Raw genomic sequence first — 17893 nt, forward strand, 5'->3', positions numbered from 1 at the left:
ACATTCATTTAAAAATGTCAAGCAGAAGTCATGACAAGGCCAAGGTCAACATATCATTTCGTGAGATTTCTAAGGAGAGGTATCGCCCTGCTAAGCAGGAACTGTTTATTTGGGTTATATCTTGATGACATCACAGAACAGAACAGATTTCATAATGACTCATACAGTGTCACCCATATGGCCTAGAAGTAGGCTAGATATCATAAGGTGTGTAGCACTTAACTGCTTTACTCATGTGGAAGTTTCCATGTAAGCTTGGAAATGTATTCAGGGACATACTCACTTTTACCTTAAAAGTCTAATTGATGATTTTTATACATTTTACTCAGATTTATACTGAAAATTATATATACTAGTCAAAAGATTTTTAATGTTTTTTTAAGTCTCTTCTGCTCATCAAGCCTATTTAAAATTACTGCTTTCTATTTGAATATATTTTCCTGTGATCAAAGCTAAATTTTTTTCATCATTACTCCAGTCTTCAGTGTCATATGATCCTTCAGAAATTATTCTAATATGCTGATTTGCTGTTCAAGAAACATTTATTATTATTATTATTATTATCAATATTTAAAACAGTTGAGTCATTTTTTTCTGGATTATAGAAAGATCCAAAGGTCTGCATTTATCTGAAATAAAAAGCTTTTGTAACATTATACACTATACCATTCAAAAGATTGAAGTCAGTATATTTTTTTTGAAAAGGAAATTATAAAAAAATAATGCTTTTATTTAGCAAGGATGCATTAAATTGATCAAAAGTGATGATAAAAACATGTATAATGTTACAAAAAACTTCTATTTCAGGCAAATGCTGTTCTTCTGAATGTTCTATTCATCCAAGAAACCTGAAAAAAAAACTTCTCAACATAATAATCATAATAAATGTTTTTTGAGGAGCAAATCGGAATATTAAAATTATTTCTGAAGGATCATGTGATCGGAGTAATGATACTAAAAATTCACAGGAATAAATTACATTTTAAAATAGATTCAAATAGAAAAAAAGTTACTTGAAATAGTAAAGATATTTCAAAATTTTACTGTTTTGCTGTACTTGGATCAAATAAATTCAATTTATAAAGTAGTACTTTATATGTGTGCGTATATACATTGGTTAATCCTATTTTATTCTGTTTTAATCGTATTAATCTTATAATACATTAGCAATATTGAAATCTTTCCTCTTATATTTTATTACATTTTCTTACATAACTCTTACATTTTTTTACTTTAATACTGATACTTAAATTGACAACTGCATGGTGAAAACCTACGTACCACGTGGCTGACAAATAATCCTAAAACAAAACCATAATACAATTTAATCGAATAAATAGCAGGTAAACACTTTTAACTTTAGTCAGAATCATGTAAATATAAAAAAAACCAAGCAACTCAGCTAAGCTTTTAAATCCTGTCACGTGACTACAATTTACAATGGGTGGCCACGTTGATTGCCTGAAATGTATTCTCGCTCTAAAATTCTGTAACGACTCTTGCCAACCCCTTTGAATAAAATACACACTTCTAACCAAGCAGTCTGGTATTCTTTGTTATTAGATGTGAAATTACAATCAAATGTGACTGTTTGTTTGTTAAAACTTTGAAGAAGGCGTGATTAGACGCTATATAATCCTTGATTGGGGCCTTTCTCAGAACCAGTCAGAGATCTGAAGAAATTCGCCGCTCTGCGACTGAATTGAGACGAAAGAGAAAGCTCAGAGAGTACCCCGAGGTACATTGATTGTTGCAGTTGGACTACAAGCTTGAATTGAGTTCTAGAACCCAGTTATCTGCTGGAATCGGTCCTAATGTATGTGAGCTTTAGTATATTGACCCGCTTTTTATGTACGTTGTACAGCTTTATGAGTGGGGATAAGTTTCCTAGCTTGCTAACCCGACTCACTAGCCTATAAATAAACAAACAAACACGGATTTTTTTCAAGTTTTTCGCTCTCACGAAAAAACCTGAAGGAGAACCAAGCCGAAAGTATAATTTAAAAGCGGAAAGGTCGCAAATAGAGCCGTTTATCCATAAGGACCGAAGTAAATCCCCGGCGTCGGCTTGTTGAGTTTAGCCAGTTTGCTAATGAAATGCTCCTCTCTGTCAATTAGCGAATAATTCTGGCGTGACAAGGGATATCCGAACCTCCTGTCAAGATTGTCGACAGAGAAACTTTATATTTAAGCAAAAAGCTTAATCTGCGTCCTGTCTGAAATCTGGGCTGACTGCAGCATCTCTTGTAGTTTGGTATAGGACAGGTAGCCAGAAGCTAACTGAGGTGTCCAGGCGAGGAGAGAGAAGGTGTCGTGACACCGTTCAAATATCAGGTGAGTAACGTTACATCAATATGTTTAAAAATGTGCTTGGTTTTATTCAAAACAGACACGTTTTCATGTAAAGTTTGAAGCGTAGTGTTCCTGCATTTCGGCTGATTAGTATTCTGTAGTTTGCTTACTGTCTGCCTCGTCATTTGCTAATACAACAGCTACTCAGGAGCCAGACATTTACCTGATTATAATAAATCTCTAAACCGTTCAGTCCTTTTAACACTAGATTTAAGTTCAGTTTAATTTGAAATTGTCAAAATACTTTACAGAATTTATATACTCCTTACTAAACTGCTTACAGCCTGTTTGTACAGTCGCACTTAACTCACAGATTTAGGATTGCATAGCCATTTTTTTTGTAGTAGTAGTAGTATTTTGAGACTTAACCAAATAAATGTGCACGGCATTGACATGGCAGTTAAACTAATGCTATATAATTTCATTCCCAGGTGCCCAGAGTGTCTGATATTGAGGCTTCACCTCAGTTTGACCACCCACCAGAGTCATGGAGAAGGATGAAAATGGTGAAAACATGGTCGAAACGGTGAAGGACTCAGTAGTGACCTCTCCCTATAGATATACCAAGGTGAGAAACAACCCCTAAAAGGAAACATCTTTTGAGGAGCAAATTTGCCTTGATCTTTTGATATTATAGTGTAATGTACTTTTAGAGCTCTAAAAAGGTCTTGCCATATAAAAGACCGTACTTAAAGGGATAGTTCACTCAAAAATGAAAAATCTGTTATTACACACCCTCATCTTGTTCTAAATCCGTAAGACTTTAGTTAATCTTCGTAACACAAATTAAGGTATTTATCAGGTCTGAGAGCTTTCTGATCCTGCATAGACAGCAATGCAACTGAAAGGACATAGTTAAAATAGTCCATGTGACATCAGTGGTTTAACTGTAATGTTATGAAGCTACGAGAATATTTTTTGTGTGCAAAGAAAGCAACGTTCTGACGCCCTGTTTGCAAGCAGAGGAATGCACACGTGTGTCGTGGTACTCTGCTGAACACGCTTCAAAGACTGACATGGTTGAAAAGATGGGCTATTTTACTGATGTCCTTACTACCTTTTTGGCCTTGAATGTTTCAGTTGCACTGCTGTCAGTGCAAGGTTAGAAAACTTTTGGATTTTATCAAAAATATATTAATTTGTGTTCTGAAAATGAACAAAGGTCCTACAGGTTTAGAAACTCACCTTTGAAAAAGGCGAGTAATGAAAGAATATTTAAAGCCTATGGTGCAGAAGATGACAAAATGCATATGTTCCGTTTTATTACATTTTAAGCTTAAACTTCAGTCAAAATACCTTAATACCTTGTCCTAACTACAGGCTACACGATGCCACGTGATTAAAGTATCTTTTCCATGTTAATCTAAGTTTTTGTCCTAACTAGCTGCAATGGTGACATGCAAAATTTCTATTTTAGAAACAGTTTCTGTTTCCGCAACGTCGCAGCTGTAACAACAACATACAGACTATGACAGTGATAATCTCAGATGCTTATGTGATTTTGTTTTTTTTTCATTGTCATATGTCTAATGTGAGTTTGAATATCGTATTGTGTGACATTTATATCCATACTAAAAGTATCAACAGATAGCTTACCTCAGATTTTGAAAATGCATTAAAGCAAACATGTACGTTAAAACTGCGAACCAACAAAGATGGTCACACAGCATGTAGTTTTAATAATGTTAAAAGGGTTTACTATTTATGAATTAGATTATAAAAAAACTGAAAAAGAGTGCAAAATACTCTGAGGAACAAAAGGTGTTTGTCGTGGGCCTAAACTAAACCAGAATTTCCTATTATTTCCGGTCAGGTAGGTGAAATATTAGGTTAATATCTTAAATAATACTGCTTGTCTGCCACCTATTAACTTTAGTTTGTAAAAATATTGCATCCTTTTCTCCTTCTCTATATGATTTAGCAGCTTCCACATGTTTTTTTGTTTTAGACCGCATAAATTAGCAGATAAACATTCATATTCATAACACAACATATTCAGTAGTATGTTAACCATGCAAGCCATGCTGTTGGTTACATCCAAGCATCTCCAATATGGCCCACATGCAGGTGACTGACCAAACTGTGATGTAAATGCAAACCCTTCATAAGTAAAAATAAGAAGCAAAACGGATTGTAAGTTGTCATGTGACAGGATTTAAAAATGTGTGTTTGGTGTTGCGCATTCATTGCCTGAAACAACAAACAACAGTAGAAGATGGCAAAATGCATTGTGTTGCCCACCTCACTTTTATACTCTTGTCTCTTCTAGAAAACTGGGAGTTGAGCTGAAGGCGAACTGCTTGCAGTGCTTCAATCCTGCTTGTCGGAAAAGCTAGAAAATGCACAGTTTTACTGAATCATACACCGCTTATTAATAAAAAAAAAAGCAGGAAAGGGTGCAATATTTTGACAAACTAAAGTTAATAGGTGGTAAAGATACGTAGGAGCTGTTTTAAGATATTAGCCTAATATTTGACCTACCTGACCAGAAATAATAAGAACAAACACAAATTTAGTCAAGATTCTTGCCGGGAAATCCTGGTTCAATTTGGCCAACCACAAATGGCTTTTTTTTTTTTTTTGGGTGTTGCACTCTTCTGCTTAATTTGTTATAACTTTTAGCAGTCTATAGTACTCTACCAATTAATGACATGTTTTGGGCTGTACTAATCAGTCGGACCAGGAAAAACATTGATCATTTTCACCAGCAATAATCAGTGAAAAATGCAATTTGCGTTCAGTTCAGTGGCATTGTTTATGTTCAGTGTTGCTAATATGGCCAATTGATGACACATTGTGAAAACGCTCTATACATTTGTAACAGCAGTGAACGATACTGGAGTTCATGTGACGCATTCCCTAGTTTGGAAAACTGTGTTCACATCATACAGTTGAACCTAACTCTGACAGCAAACTTTGAAAACACCCTAAAAATGTTTCAGTTGTAAAGTGTTCTACACAGATTTGTCTTGCTGATAATTGTTTGTTTTTGTAGGAAGAGCTTATGGAAATCAAAGAACTGCCAATTTCCAATGAGAGGCCAGAGTGTCTTTCAGAGAAATATGACAGGTGAACTTTTTGTTTGGTGTTTGTTTGCCTTTTCAGTTTGAATAATACTGAATGTGGCACCATATTATCTTGCATAAAGATCATAAAAAAGGACATCAGTGCATGCTTATAGCATGTCCTCTTGTATACATAAACATTAAGCTTGGTCTTACTTTAAAAATGGACTTCTAGTGCTGTTAATGTCTTGCTTTTGTCAGTGGATCTTTACCACCTTACAAACGGCTGCTTTCCAGTATTAGACAATCAAAGGGTTAATTTAAAGCAGTCAATTCTTAGTGTGATATTACTGACTGATGTTTTAAATTGAAAAACCTAAACCTTGTATGTGCTAACTGTACTGTTTCCTTCACAGTGATGGGGTCTGGGACCCTGAAAAATGGCATGCCTCATTATATCCCTCTTCAGAAAACAGCTGTCCAGCAGAAGGACACAAGAAAGACTATGCAGAGGATAGAGTTCCACTAAAACGCAGAATTGCAGGTAATTGGGCAATAAATTTCTGATGTTATTTGACTACTAAAACCTTGTTGCTGAAACAAAACCACAATTATCTTTGTCCTCACCAGATCCTCGGGAACGTGTAAAAGATGATGAACTTGAGGTGGTTCTTAGTCCACAGCGACGTAGTTTTGGCGGTGGTTGTCAAGTGGCACCCACCGCTCTCCCTCGCCGCCCCATCAGCCCACTGGAGAACAAAGAGAACGAGTCACTCCGTTTGGGGGGAGCACGTCGCATAGGGAGTGGCCGTATCATTGCATCACGTGTATTTGAGAGGGATGCACGAGTTGACAAGGAGAGGGAGCGAGACAGAGAACGTGAATTCAAGGACAAGAGATTTAGGGTATTGTGCTGAGGCTTTTTGACGCAAAGGAACTTTTTGCTGTTATTGCAATGTTCTGAAAAGTATAAGATTGTATTGTTTTCTGTGTTCTTCTATAGAGAGACTTTGGAGACAAAAGAGTGTTCAGCGAGAGAAGAAGAAATGACTCGTATGCAGAAGAAGAGCCAGAGTGGTTCTCTGGTGGACCCACCAGTCAGTCTGAGACCATTGAGCTCATTGGCTTTGATGACAAAATCTTGGAGGACGACAAACGGAGGAACAAACGTTCAAGGAAGAAGCCAGAGTCTGTTAAAGAAGGCATGTATAAGCGTGGCAAATGCAGACACCTAAGAAATGCTTCTGTTGTTTGATAAGTGTATTCATCAACATACTTTTTTAATCTTCCACACCTACAGTTGAATGTAACGGTGGGCTCTCTGAGAACCCTGAACTAGTTCGAGAGTCAGGAGCTGATCAAGAGGTTCCACATGCAGAGGTTCTTCCTGAGCAAACCCCTGGGGATTTTGACTTCAATGAGTTTTTCAATCTTGAAAAGACCATGCCTGGCCTGGCTTCGGTAAGATATGGGGAGCACTGCATGCTTTTGAGGGTGATGGTCACACAATATCTTGCTTGTCTTAAATCACCTATGGATTTTGGGAGGTTTTGAGAAATTTTTGGTCCATGTGGTTATTAGGTACTTTCTGGGCACTTTTTATTTTTACTATATACTGAGTATACGCCTTTTTACTTTTGCTATGTAGCATTCACTGTGTTCCTTTTGCGTGTGTATGTTAGTAGTTTTCATTTTGTGGACCGATTTGTATTGCAGCACTTATGATGTCTTTGTAATGTGATTAACTATAATGAATTGATTGTGAATATCTCCTCACTTGTTCGTAGCTTTTGGTAAATGTGCACATGTACCATTAGTTTCTAGAAGTAGTTTCTTGTTGGTGATTGCAGAATAGTTTAGCAAGCCTGTTTGAGGTTTATATGTTGGTGCTTGCGACTGGTTTTACAATTATAAAATTGTTGGTTTTGCAGTCGTGTGGCGTCAAGCTATTTGTTGGTTTAGAATTTGTTATACAGAAAGCTCAATGAAATGCAAATTTATGCCCATCTTACTTGTAAGGTATTATATTTATACTGTTGGAACTTGGGATGGGTTGATGGGGGTTGTGCACATCTTGGTTGTGCCAAATTATAATTAAGATTTTGAAAATACGAGAGGATGTTGTAAATGCAACCGTTCTCCAAAATGCCCAATTTTCACCTAATTGCGCTAAGCAGTCTGCAGACACTCTTCACGTAAGTGTCATTCACTCCCCATGGCTGTTTCCTGCTTCTATTCTATAACAGTTTAAATCAGGGCTCCTCTTTCTTTTGCTTCAGATGATTGAAGATGTTCTTGCTGAGGGTCCCGTCATGGCCAGTCGTTTCAGCCGCTGGTTCTCTAGTAACAGAAGTCCCTCTGGCAGCCGCTCCAGCAGTTTACGTTCCACACCACATGAGGAGTTGGAAAGACTAGCAGGTAACCATTTCCATTTCTACACCGGGTTGACTATTTAATATTAAAGGGGTCATGAACTGCTTTTATTATTCTTTTGTACTTTTCTCTGAGGGTCACTTATGTCATCAAGATTTTTACATTAAAAAAAATCATAATTTAGAAGTAATAGGCTACTTTCTGTCGTGTTTTGATGCCCCCCTCATTGAAACGCTCTGTTTAAATGGAAGTAAACACCTACTGGTATGATTGGCTAACAGTTGTGTATGTTTGACAGCCTATCCTTCATAGTTTTTAAACTTAAAATCACAGCAGCATCTCTACATATCAAACAACAGATAAAGCAATAGTAATAAAAATGCACAAGTTACTCACACTTGTGTTGTGACCATTATTATCGGACTCAATATAGGTGGCACAACATTGACTTAGTTTCCCAGCAAGCAATAGTTGTCATTTCACCGTCTGGGTTAACTATAAACCCGATATAGTCCGGCTATGTGTAACCCACTTCCAGCCCAAATAATCTTGAATTTGGTTGCATGCTATTTTTTGGCAAAATAACTAGTTAGATGTATGATATTCCATCCTGTAAGCAAACTCAGCAGCGTTTACAAGGTTTTATGGTTTAATTTTTGTAATTTTAATTTGTCATTTTTAAATTGATGACTAGTCTAATACTGGGATATTTGTAGACGTCTATTAAATTTTCACTGACAGCCCAAATACAAACTTGTTTTAGCCTAGACGTCTGGGCTGTGTTTTCACGGCTAATAGACGTCTTTTAAACCAAAAAATGCTTGCTGGGTTGTTTCTCTAATAATTCTTAGTCGATGCATGCCTTATTTGTAAACACATCCTTGGTAAAATAAAGGCAAGAAGCAGGCGTTGATCTTTTTCTGTAGAGATGGTGTTTAGCCACACTGATGTCACAAAGTGGCACATTCCACAACCTGTCGTTTTGGCAGGTCTGCTTCAATATAAGCTGTTTTTAGACTAATAAGAGTTTGGAGTTCTAAAACTTACAGGATGGTTTTTTATAGTACAATGACCTCTTATATGCCAAAAGATCAAGGGAATTGATTTCTCTGTTCATGACCCCTGTAAATGTTAACAAATTGATTAATTTGTCTCTTGATGCAAAAAGATGCATGTTTTAGATCTATTGACAGTTTACCTTTCTTAGTCATGAAACTGCATTTTGTATAAATATTAAGAGATCCTATGGCTGTTTGACCCTGTGAAAGCATTTTAGTTGTTTGTCTACTTCCTGCAGATAACGGTGGTTATTGTATCATTTGGTTGCATGTATTATGCTGGTAATATAGACTAACAAAGTCTCTTATGCTCACAAAAACAAAGTATTCTGAACTATCCTTTTGAATACTAGTGTAAATGTTACCTCCAATGAACAATGAAAAGTGAATGTGTAAAAAAAAAAAAAAAAAAAAAAGGTGTTTGTGTCAGTGTGTCTCCACTGTGCCAATTTTGTGTATGTGTGTCAGGTCTGGAACCTCATACCGGATCTCTGAATCAGGGTACGTCTTTGTACTTCACCCCTATCTCTTCAGCGGAACGCAAAGAGAAGGTGGACATACTGGAGCTGCTGCATAAAGCCAACATTGACCTGAAGCCTCTACTGTCCAGCTTGAATGTCAACAAGGCTCACCTAAAAGAGAGCAGTGAGTATCATCCTGTGTATGAAGTGTTTTCATATTATATTATATATTATACTATGTTATATTACATTTAAAGGTGACCTATTATGCCCCTTTTTACAATATGTAGTCTCAGGTGTCCCCAGAACATGTTTGTGATGTTTCAGCTCAAATTACCCCACAGATCATTTATTATAATTTTGAAAATGCCTATTTTTAGTGGATGCAGAAACGCACTGATTTTGTCCATATCTTTAAATGCGAATGTGCTTCTGCTCCCTTTTCCAGAATATAGCTGTGCCTTTACAGCTCGTATGTCAGATACTCTGCCAAAAAACATTGAGTGGTTTGGATTATGTCTGTCGCACTGAAATTGTGTTTTGAATGACACATTAGTTTAAACTTCAGATATATGGTCTTAGCGCATATCCGAAGCATGCGCACAAAAAGCAGTACTAAATTAACTTCTCTTATGTCTTATTGCACTTAAACTCTTAAATACACAAGTTTGTTAAAAGCACACATGGGTTAAAAAAAAAACAGTCGGTTATGTCTATGTAAAGGTAAATGGGTTAAAAACAAATCACATGTTTGTATTAGATGATGTGTGGGAGCTGCGTAATATTCAGTTGATCTATAAATCCACTGCTGTCTTGTCTCTGAGACTGGGACTCTAAATAGTGTTCTGTGCTCGTCCGTGCAGACAACGACAGAAAAGTTAGCATGCTTTCCTGAAACTATTGCCATGGCGTTAGAACTGGTACATTGTTGTCGCTTGCGAAAACAGAATGGTGGCGCCATGGGTGGAAATGTGCAGATTAAGGGGCAGTAATATGTGACCCTGGACTAAGTCGCTGGGGTATATTTGTAGCAATAGCCAAAAATACATAGTATGGGTCAAAATTATTGATTTTTCTTTTATGCCAAAAATCATTAGGAAATTAAGTAAAGATCATGTTCCATGAAGATTTTTTATAAAATTCCTACTATAAATATATAATCTAATTTTTGTTTAGTAATATGCATTAAGAACTAATTTTGGAGAACTTTAAAGGTGATTTTCTCAGTATTTTGATTTTTTTTGCACCCTCAGATTCCAGATTTTCAAATAGATGTATCTCGACCAAATATTGTCCTATCCTAACAAACCACATACCAATATAAAGCTTATTTATTGAGCTTTCATATGATCTATACATCTCAGTTTTGTAAAATTTTACCTTATGACTGGTTTTGTGGTCCTGGGTCACATATTATAATAAGATCCCCTTACTCCATCTCCGGGGAAGCGAAATCTGAGCAGCTTGTTTTTTCACATGCTTGCAGAGAAGGGCTCATCAAAACAAAGTTGTTGGGTTGTCCTTTCACCTTTTCTGGGTTGGTAGATGCACCGGGGACCCGATTTGGCACTTATACATGGAAAAAGTCTGATTTTCATGATATGCCCTCTTTAAATATATACAACTTTAATCTATAGACAGCAGGCCACAGATGCTCATGAACAAAATGTGTTGTCAGATTAACCCTTATTTTTAAAAAAAAAGAAAAAAAAAAAAGAAAAGAGAATTTAAACTCCTTTTTTCTGTCTGCCCTTTTACAGCGAGCTCGGGGGTAGTGTTGTCTTTGGAGGAAGTGGAGGTGGGTCTCAAGGGACTGAAAGTGCAGCCTGAACCGGGTCCATCATTACCTCAAAAGCAGCACAGTGGAGGTGGGGGAACTCCCTTCATGGTGGAGCACCTGGAAAAAGCTCTTACGGAAGGAACTGGGGGTGCATCACGACCGCGAGACCCTGACATGTCTGCATTTAATAAGTTAGTGAGCTCCATGAAGGCAAGTGGAACCCTGCCCACCCACCCCAAAGCCAGTGGGAGCAATGTAAGTTTGCAGCTGTTGGTTATGTTTGCATGGTTTTATAAGAGCTTGCTGCATGCTGTCCAGCCTCAGGTAAAACTGCATGTGTGAGACTGATGCATTGGTTGCCCAGCTTGTTACGCTTTAATATTACCCGCCTTTGCATGCAACACAAACCAGTGCTGTTTACTTGCTAGTTGGTTTGGGCTAGTAATTTAAGTGTTTATTTTGACTAGTGATGGGCATAAATTTGTATTTAGCAGTTGTGGCTGATTTGTCAGTGAACTTGCATGCATTGCTTGGCATATCCCATTCTGACTCCAGTGAATCTTTTGTAGCATACTTGGTTTTTAACTATTTTTGCTCAAGCTGTCACTTGTATGATGTAGGCGCCATCAGTGTTTGTGACTTTAGCTAACAAAACTTTATGGACAAAATGGCGTGCACTGTATCCGCTCTGTTTTTGCCTGGTTTATACTCCAACTCTTAACATTATCATTTTTCTCCCACTTTTGTGTTCAGTTACAGCAGCAGTCAGTGGATCCTGCTCTTGTGTCCTTAGCGGAGGCGCGGGTACCTGCCTCTCAGCAGAAAAACATCTTTCAGGTGATCTAAGTCGTAGACATTTATTTAAAACAAGTTCAGTCAACTAATTTATACTTGTCAGGACATCAGTAAACTACATCAGACCACAAAATCAGTCATAAGTAGCATGGGTATATTTTTAGCAATAGCCAACAATACATTGTATGGGGCAAAATCAAATTTTTCTTTTATGACAAAAATCATTAGGATATAAAGTATTATGTTCTATGAAGATATTCAGTCAATTTTCTACTGTAAATATATCAATTAATTTCTAGTAATATGCATTGGTAACTTCATTTGGACAACTTTAAAGGTGATTTTGCCAATATTATTTCCCCCCCCCCCCCCCCCCCCCCCCAGATTTTTTAATTGTTGTATCTCGGCCAAATATTGTCCTAACCTAACAAACCATACTTCAATAGAAAGCTTATTCAGCTTTCAGCTTTTAAAGAATTCACCCTTATGACTGGTTTTGTGGTCCATGGTCACAAATCTGTTAACCACTGTAACAAATGGTGCAAACTATTGTCAGTAATGCCTATTCAAATGTTCATGCATGTAAATCAATGTCTTGTGCTTTAGGAATTGTTGGTTGCCCCTCATGGCCCTGTTCCTGCCCCTGTGCCTGGCCTCATACACCACCGCGCTTCACCCCCACTCTTCCCACAGAGAGCCCCTATACAGGACTTTTTCCCGGGCATGTCACCTGCAACAGGTAAAATTTGTTACATTTAACTCATTTTTAACCAATAGAGGCATGTTGAATGTGAAACATGGATGTCATTATTGTTGATGCCATGTTTCGCACCCATCTTTTGTTGAATTTCAGGGTTCCCTGGTGGCCCACAAACTGTGTTAGAGCAAATTCCAGACTTGCATCGGGCCAGGAATACACAACAGGTAAGACTGTTTTTTTATTTTTTCAATTTTTAATAAAAATACCTGCTTTTTACGTTTTCAAAAACAGTACATGTAATAAGCTGTAAAAGTCTAACAGTTTTAAGTCTAAGTAGGTTATATTTTAATGTACAAACATTCATATCTAAATATTGAAATAAAATAAATGTAACAATACTTATCAGTGAATCTATGTTTTCTATCCGTGTAAAGTCTGTTAACATGGGATTATGATAATGTGCTTGAGTATGTTCTTGGTTTTGTATTATGCTAATCAGAGATGAATTCCTTTATTTTTAGATGAGAGCTTTGCCAATGGGAGTTGACCAGGCCAATCTGGAAGCTTTGTTTCAACAGGAAATGGCAGCTCTTAATCGCTCACAGTACCAACAAGGCTACAACAAACAGGCTCATGATAAGGTGTTTCGTAACAGGTAATTTTTATTATTAGAGACTATAGGCAGGTTGTGCCAAAGCAAGCCTTGCTAATGGTTTCGGCCTCTTAAATCCTTGAGTTATCTGTTAGTACTTAGTAGTTGTATCAGACTGTCCTGATTTTTGTACATTCAAAAATAGATAACCCCCCCCCCCCCCCCCCCACAAAAAAATTTCACAGATATGACAAAAAAATTGGCATTAATTACTCATGTTGTTTCAAACCCATAAGACCTCTGTTTATCTGTAGAACACAAATTAAGATATTTTTAATGAAATCTGGAAGCTTTCTGACCTTGGAAAACAAATGTCTTTTAGTTAACTTTTTTTTTTCTTTTCTTTTTTGTCTGTTTTTGACTCGTTGTTTGCAAGCATAGAAATACACACACATTGTGTTACTTTTGTGAACTCATGTGTCAACTGATACAGAAGAAAAGAAAAAGTTGAATAAAGTTTTTGTTTTCTTTGCGCACTAAAAGTATTCCAATAGCTTTATAAAATGAAGATTGAACCACTGATGTCACATGGACTGTTTTAACCATGTCCTTACTACCTTTCTGGGCCTTGAACTTGGTAGTTGCATTACTGTCTATGCTGTGTCAAAGCTCTTGGATTTCATCAAAATATTAATTTGTGTTCTGAAAATAAATTAAGGTCATATGGGTTTGGAATGACATGAGGGCGAGTAATTAATGACAGAATTTAAATTTTTGGGTGAACTATCCCTTTAAAAGCTACAAATTGAAAAGCTGAAATATAACTGATATGAATCTTTTATGCATTTATTCATAAAAAGAACAGTTTCTATATCCAAAAGAGTAGCCTAATGAACAGAAGGGGCTAATAATGGTTTGTAAAGTAACACATTGTTTTACTTGCATCTGTATCTCCTGTTTTATAGACAAACCAGGATGAACCGTTCACCTGGGCCTCACCTGCCTGGCCGGACATCACCTGGAAATACAGTAACGAGTGTGGTAGGTCAAATCTATCACGTTTATTTTAACTGCGATGAAGGCGTTTGATCATATCTCGTGTATTTATCAACTTAAGGCTTTACGGAGCCATTTAAATGTTTTAAATACTAAATGTCCCTCCATAGAACAAAAATGGCAAATGCAAACAAATGACTTGGTGGTTCAAATAAACACTTTTTTTTTTTTTTTTGTCTTCTCTGCAGCTGTCTCCATCCTTCACCCCCACTTCTGTGATCAAAAAAATGTACGAGTCCAAAGAGAAAAGTCGAGATGATCCTGGAAGTAGACCAGGAAGCAAGGAGGAGACAGTGAACTCTCATAACTCACAGGAGGGTATGAAACAATGCACATACACCAAGAAAACCTAGCAGGGTGTATAAATGAAGTAGCTCTCTTTCTCATTTCGTGTTTTCTAATGCAGCTTCCTTTTCACTTATAGATGGGCCTCCATCACCCAGTTCCTTTCTGGAAGATGTGGACACCAGCGGTCCTCAGACTGGTGGGGTAAAGGCATGCTCCACCCCTGTTCCCAATCAAAATCGTCATAGTAAAGACCCAGACCGACCCAGGCCTCCTTCAACAACTGGCCACCACACTCCCACCATGCTGTCACCAGGGCCCTCTTCTCCCTTCCCCAGACCCCAGATGTATCCAGTCCCTCTGCTTCCCCACGTCCCTTTGGTTAGACCTCCACCCCAGCTTCACCCCAGTGTGATGCAGAGGATGCTGGCTCAGGGCATCCAGCCTCAACAGCTTGGACCCACATTGTTACAAACAGGTTAGATTCTCTTTATTCATACCTGTTTCAGACATGTTCCTAAAAACGTTGAATAGTAAAATTCTTTCTCTGCATGAACAGGCATGTTTCCTCCGGCTGTAGACCTGTCTCAGCTTCAGGGTTTGCCCCCAGCCCTCTTAGGGCAGCCTCTGTATCCCCTTGGCCCTGCAGGGCATCCACTCATGGCCCCTAGAGCTGCAGGAACACACATGCAGTTAGCAGTCATGCAGCAACAGCTTCAACAGCAGCAGAGACCAAGTAAGTACAGCACCAGTGTTGTACAATTACTACATTAGAATAATAAACAAAAGGGATGTAACCATATCAAGATATTGTATCGTGAGATTTTAATAAGTCCACAATGCAATGTTAACAAAATAAAATAAAGACAAACATTTTGTACATTTTAAAGTTAATTTTTTCTATCTAATGCACTTTGGGAGTACAAAATTAAGAGCTCCAACCCATGTTCTTAACTAAGAAAACTTGAGTCAGAAACAAGGTAGTGAATTGACTTGTACCTGAACCTTAAAGGGGACCCAACCCTCTTTTTATTTGTGGTATACTGTTTCAGTCTAAATTACATTCACACTGGTGTTTTGGGAAGACAAACCAATTAGAATATAATAATAGAAACAACACTTTTATATTATTATTCCAGTGACATGAAATGGCCATATATTGTATAACAATTGCACATTAAATGTATTTTACAATGTATATTATTTTTCCTTTACACTACAGTCTTTCCAAATTTCTACACTTAGAGATATTTTGAGATATTGAGTTTGGACTGCAGTAACATTACCCATTTGAAGCACTAGCTGTCAGCAATTCATACTGCAATTTGAAGCCTATTTTTGATAAATTGAAAAACAGGCTTACAAAATGCATCTTGATACAAATCTAGTGTAATGCTGCATAAGTAAAGCATTACTGGTGGCTGTTGCGTTCCCAAGTGCATGCTAAACTCACAACACATGCAATAAACGAGTTCACCACATTCATTCACTGTGAAGTGAGCCGTTCTGAGGTGTGGAAAACACCAGATCATGAGCTGATCGCCTGAACGAAGTGCACACTTTGCTTTGAAGCGAGCAGTGAAAACAAACTTGATAAAGTGATTAAGCCATACTGTGTTTTCAGTTTTACTTCATTTGACACATACTGTGCCAAATGGCCCAAAACACAACTTTAAAGACCTTTTATGTTGGAAATATATTTTTAAAACTACACTTTTTGCCCTGAAGACTTTATCGTTTCGTATCGTCATGCGACCACTGTGATATTAAGACCATTTTGCTATTACGATACTGGTTGTACGGTTACATCCCTAATAAACACAATTTAGTTTAACTTTTTTTTGTATGGTTTTAAATTTTTATTTTATTTTTTTCCTCTCCTTTCTCCACAGATCTGTCAGTGGCTTCATCGGGAGGCCCCCAGTCACAGAGCCACGGTCCTCATCGGACAAACCATTCCCAGCGAAGAGGTGGCAGCCCTCCTCTGGGTCTGGCCAAGTGGTTTGGTTCCGACGTGCTGCAACAGCCCCTCCCTTCCATGCCGTCTACTAAAGTAATCAGTGTCGACGAGCTCGAGTTCCGCCAGTGATGACATCCTGTGGCCAGTCAGCAGGAGAGCGAAGCAAGACATCCCTTCCCTTCCCCACGACCCTTTAGTTGGAGAGATAGGAACTTTGATTTCTACCATTATGTACAGATGCTCTATTTTTCTGTGCTCTGTCTGAAACCCTTGCAGTTGCTGAGTTTTTTTTTTTTTTTTTTTTGAAAAGGCCTGAAGTTAAGATGGAAAAGGGAAAAGACATGTTTTTTTTTCCTACCGCTTTTGTCACAAAGTAGTTTCTCATAGTTTTGAATTTTCAGTTTTTGCAGCAAAGTAAATAATGTATAGGCCTGAATTTGTACAGATTATGGGAATAGATTTTTCTTTTTCCACCTTGTACATAGAGTTGACTTTTTTTGTTTTTGTTTTTTCTGTCTATATGTGGGGAAGGTTTATCCTGCTATTGAGAAACTTGAAAGTTGCTTTTGTCCAGTCAGAATGTCTGCACAATGTTCCATGTTTCCCATCTAGGGTTCTGGGCGGGAAAGGGCACCAATGCTGACTGCTGGTTTATTGGACAGGAGATGTTCGTGTGTAGCGATTTATGCATCCCTAATCCAGAAATACATGCCCTTGAAACTTTTGCTGGAATATTGAAGCCAGAATGTTCTGCAAGAGGGGACACTCTTCCACCCTAAGAAGTGAATGCTAGTTGTGCCTTTGTTTCCTTTTGATTTATTTTCTTTTTTTTTTAAGCAAAAAGCCCTCCCATCCTTCCTCTAGCCAGTCTTCTTAGACACCGTATGAGAAGCACTGCTCTGAATCACATTTGTTTTAGGGTGGCAGGGGTTGGCAATTACGTAATGTGCTATTAATTTAAGAAGCACAAATAGTTAATAAATATTAAAAAAATTAAATAAAAAAATCATTCACATAAAATTGTATTTGTGACTCATTGATTTCAAGGTCTTAAATCAACTGCCTTTTCAAGACGGTTAGTTCAGGAAGAGATCTTTTTGGATTGAGTGGCTGTATGTATATTGTACTGAAATTACCGCACTATATTGTGGCCAAGTATGTTTTCAAAAAGCCAAAACCGCTGTGGCATGTTAAAGAATTTTATAGCTTTGCGCATATCAGGTGTCCTTGGTACATAACTTGGAGTCTGTTCTAGTGTTATCCATGCATGTCCAAGCTATACTCCCTTTGCTATACTTCTGTACCCAATCTCATGGCCGCTTGGCCAGGTTTTTTTTTTTTTTTTTTTTCTGCACAATATTGTTTTGTGCAGGGCTTTTCACAAACCCAAGGACGCTGGATAGATAATGCATGGATTGAAACCAGAAAAAAAGCTCACAAGCAGACCATCTATACAAAAGTATGACGCAAAATGAA

At 37.5% G+C, this 17893-nt stretch overlaps 1 protein-coding gene across 1 annotated transcript; it reads left to right on the forward strand.

The window, feature by feature from the left end:
* The first annotated feature begins 1676 nt into the window (after positions 1–1676).
* eif4enif1 (eukaryotic translation initiation factor 4E nuclear import factor 1) lies at positions 1677–17429 on the forward strand. Its single transcript, XM_073852680.1, has 20 exons — positions 1677–1738; positions 2251–2334; positions 2784–2920; positions 5348–5421; positions 5774–5901; positions 5988–6262; positions 6361–6559; positions 6658–6818; positions 7637–7775; positions 9257–9433; positions 11010–11284; positions 11783–11866; positions 12431–12563; positions 12678–12748; positions 13046–13179; positions 14082–14157; positions 14361–14490; positions 14597–14935; positions 15017–15193; positions 16350–17429. Exons 3-20 carry the CDS (start codon positions 2840–2842, stop codon positions 16544–16546), a joined length of 2850 nt encoding a protein of 949 aa, XP_073708781.1. The 5' UTR covers positions 1677–1738; positions 2251–2334; positions 2784–2839; the 3' UTR covers positions 16547–17429.
* Positions 17430–17893: the final 464 nt, after the last annotated feature.

The sequence above is a fragment of the Garra rufa genome, chromosome 12 (assembly GCF_049309525.1).
Source record: "Garra rufa chromosome 12, GarRuf1.0, whole genome shotgun sequence".
Taxonomy (NCBI): domain Eukaryota; kingdom Metazoa; phylum Chordata; class Actinopteri; order Cypriniformes; family Cyprinidae; genus Garra; species Garra rufa.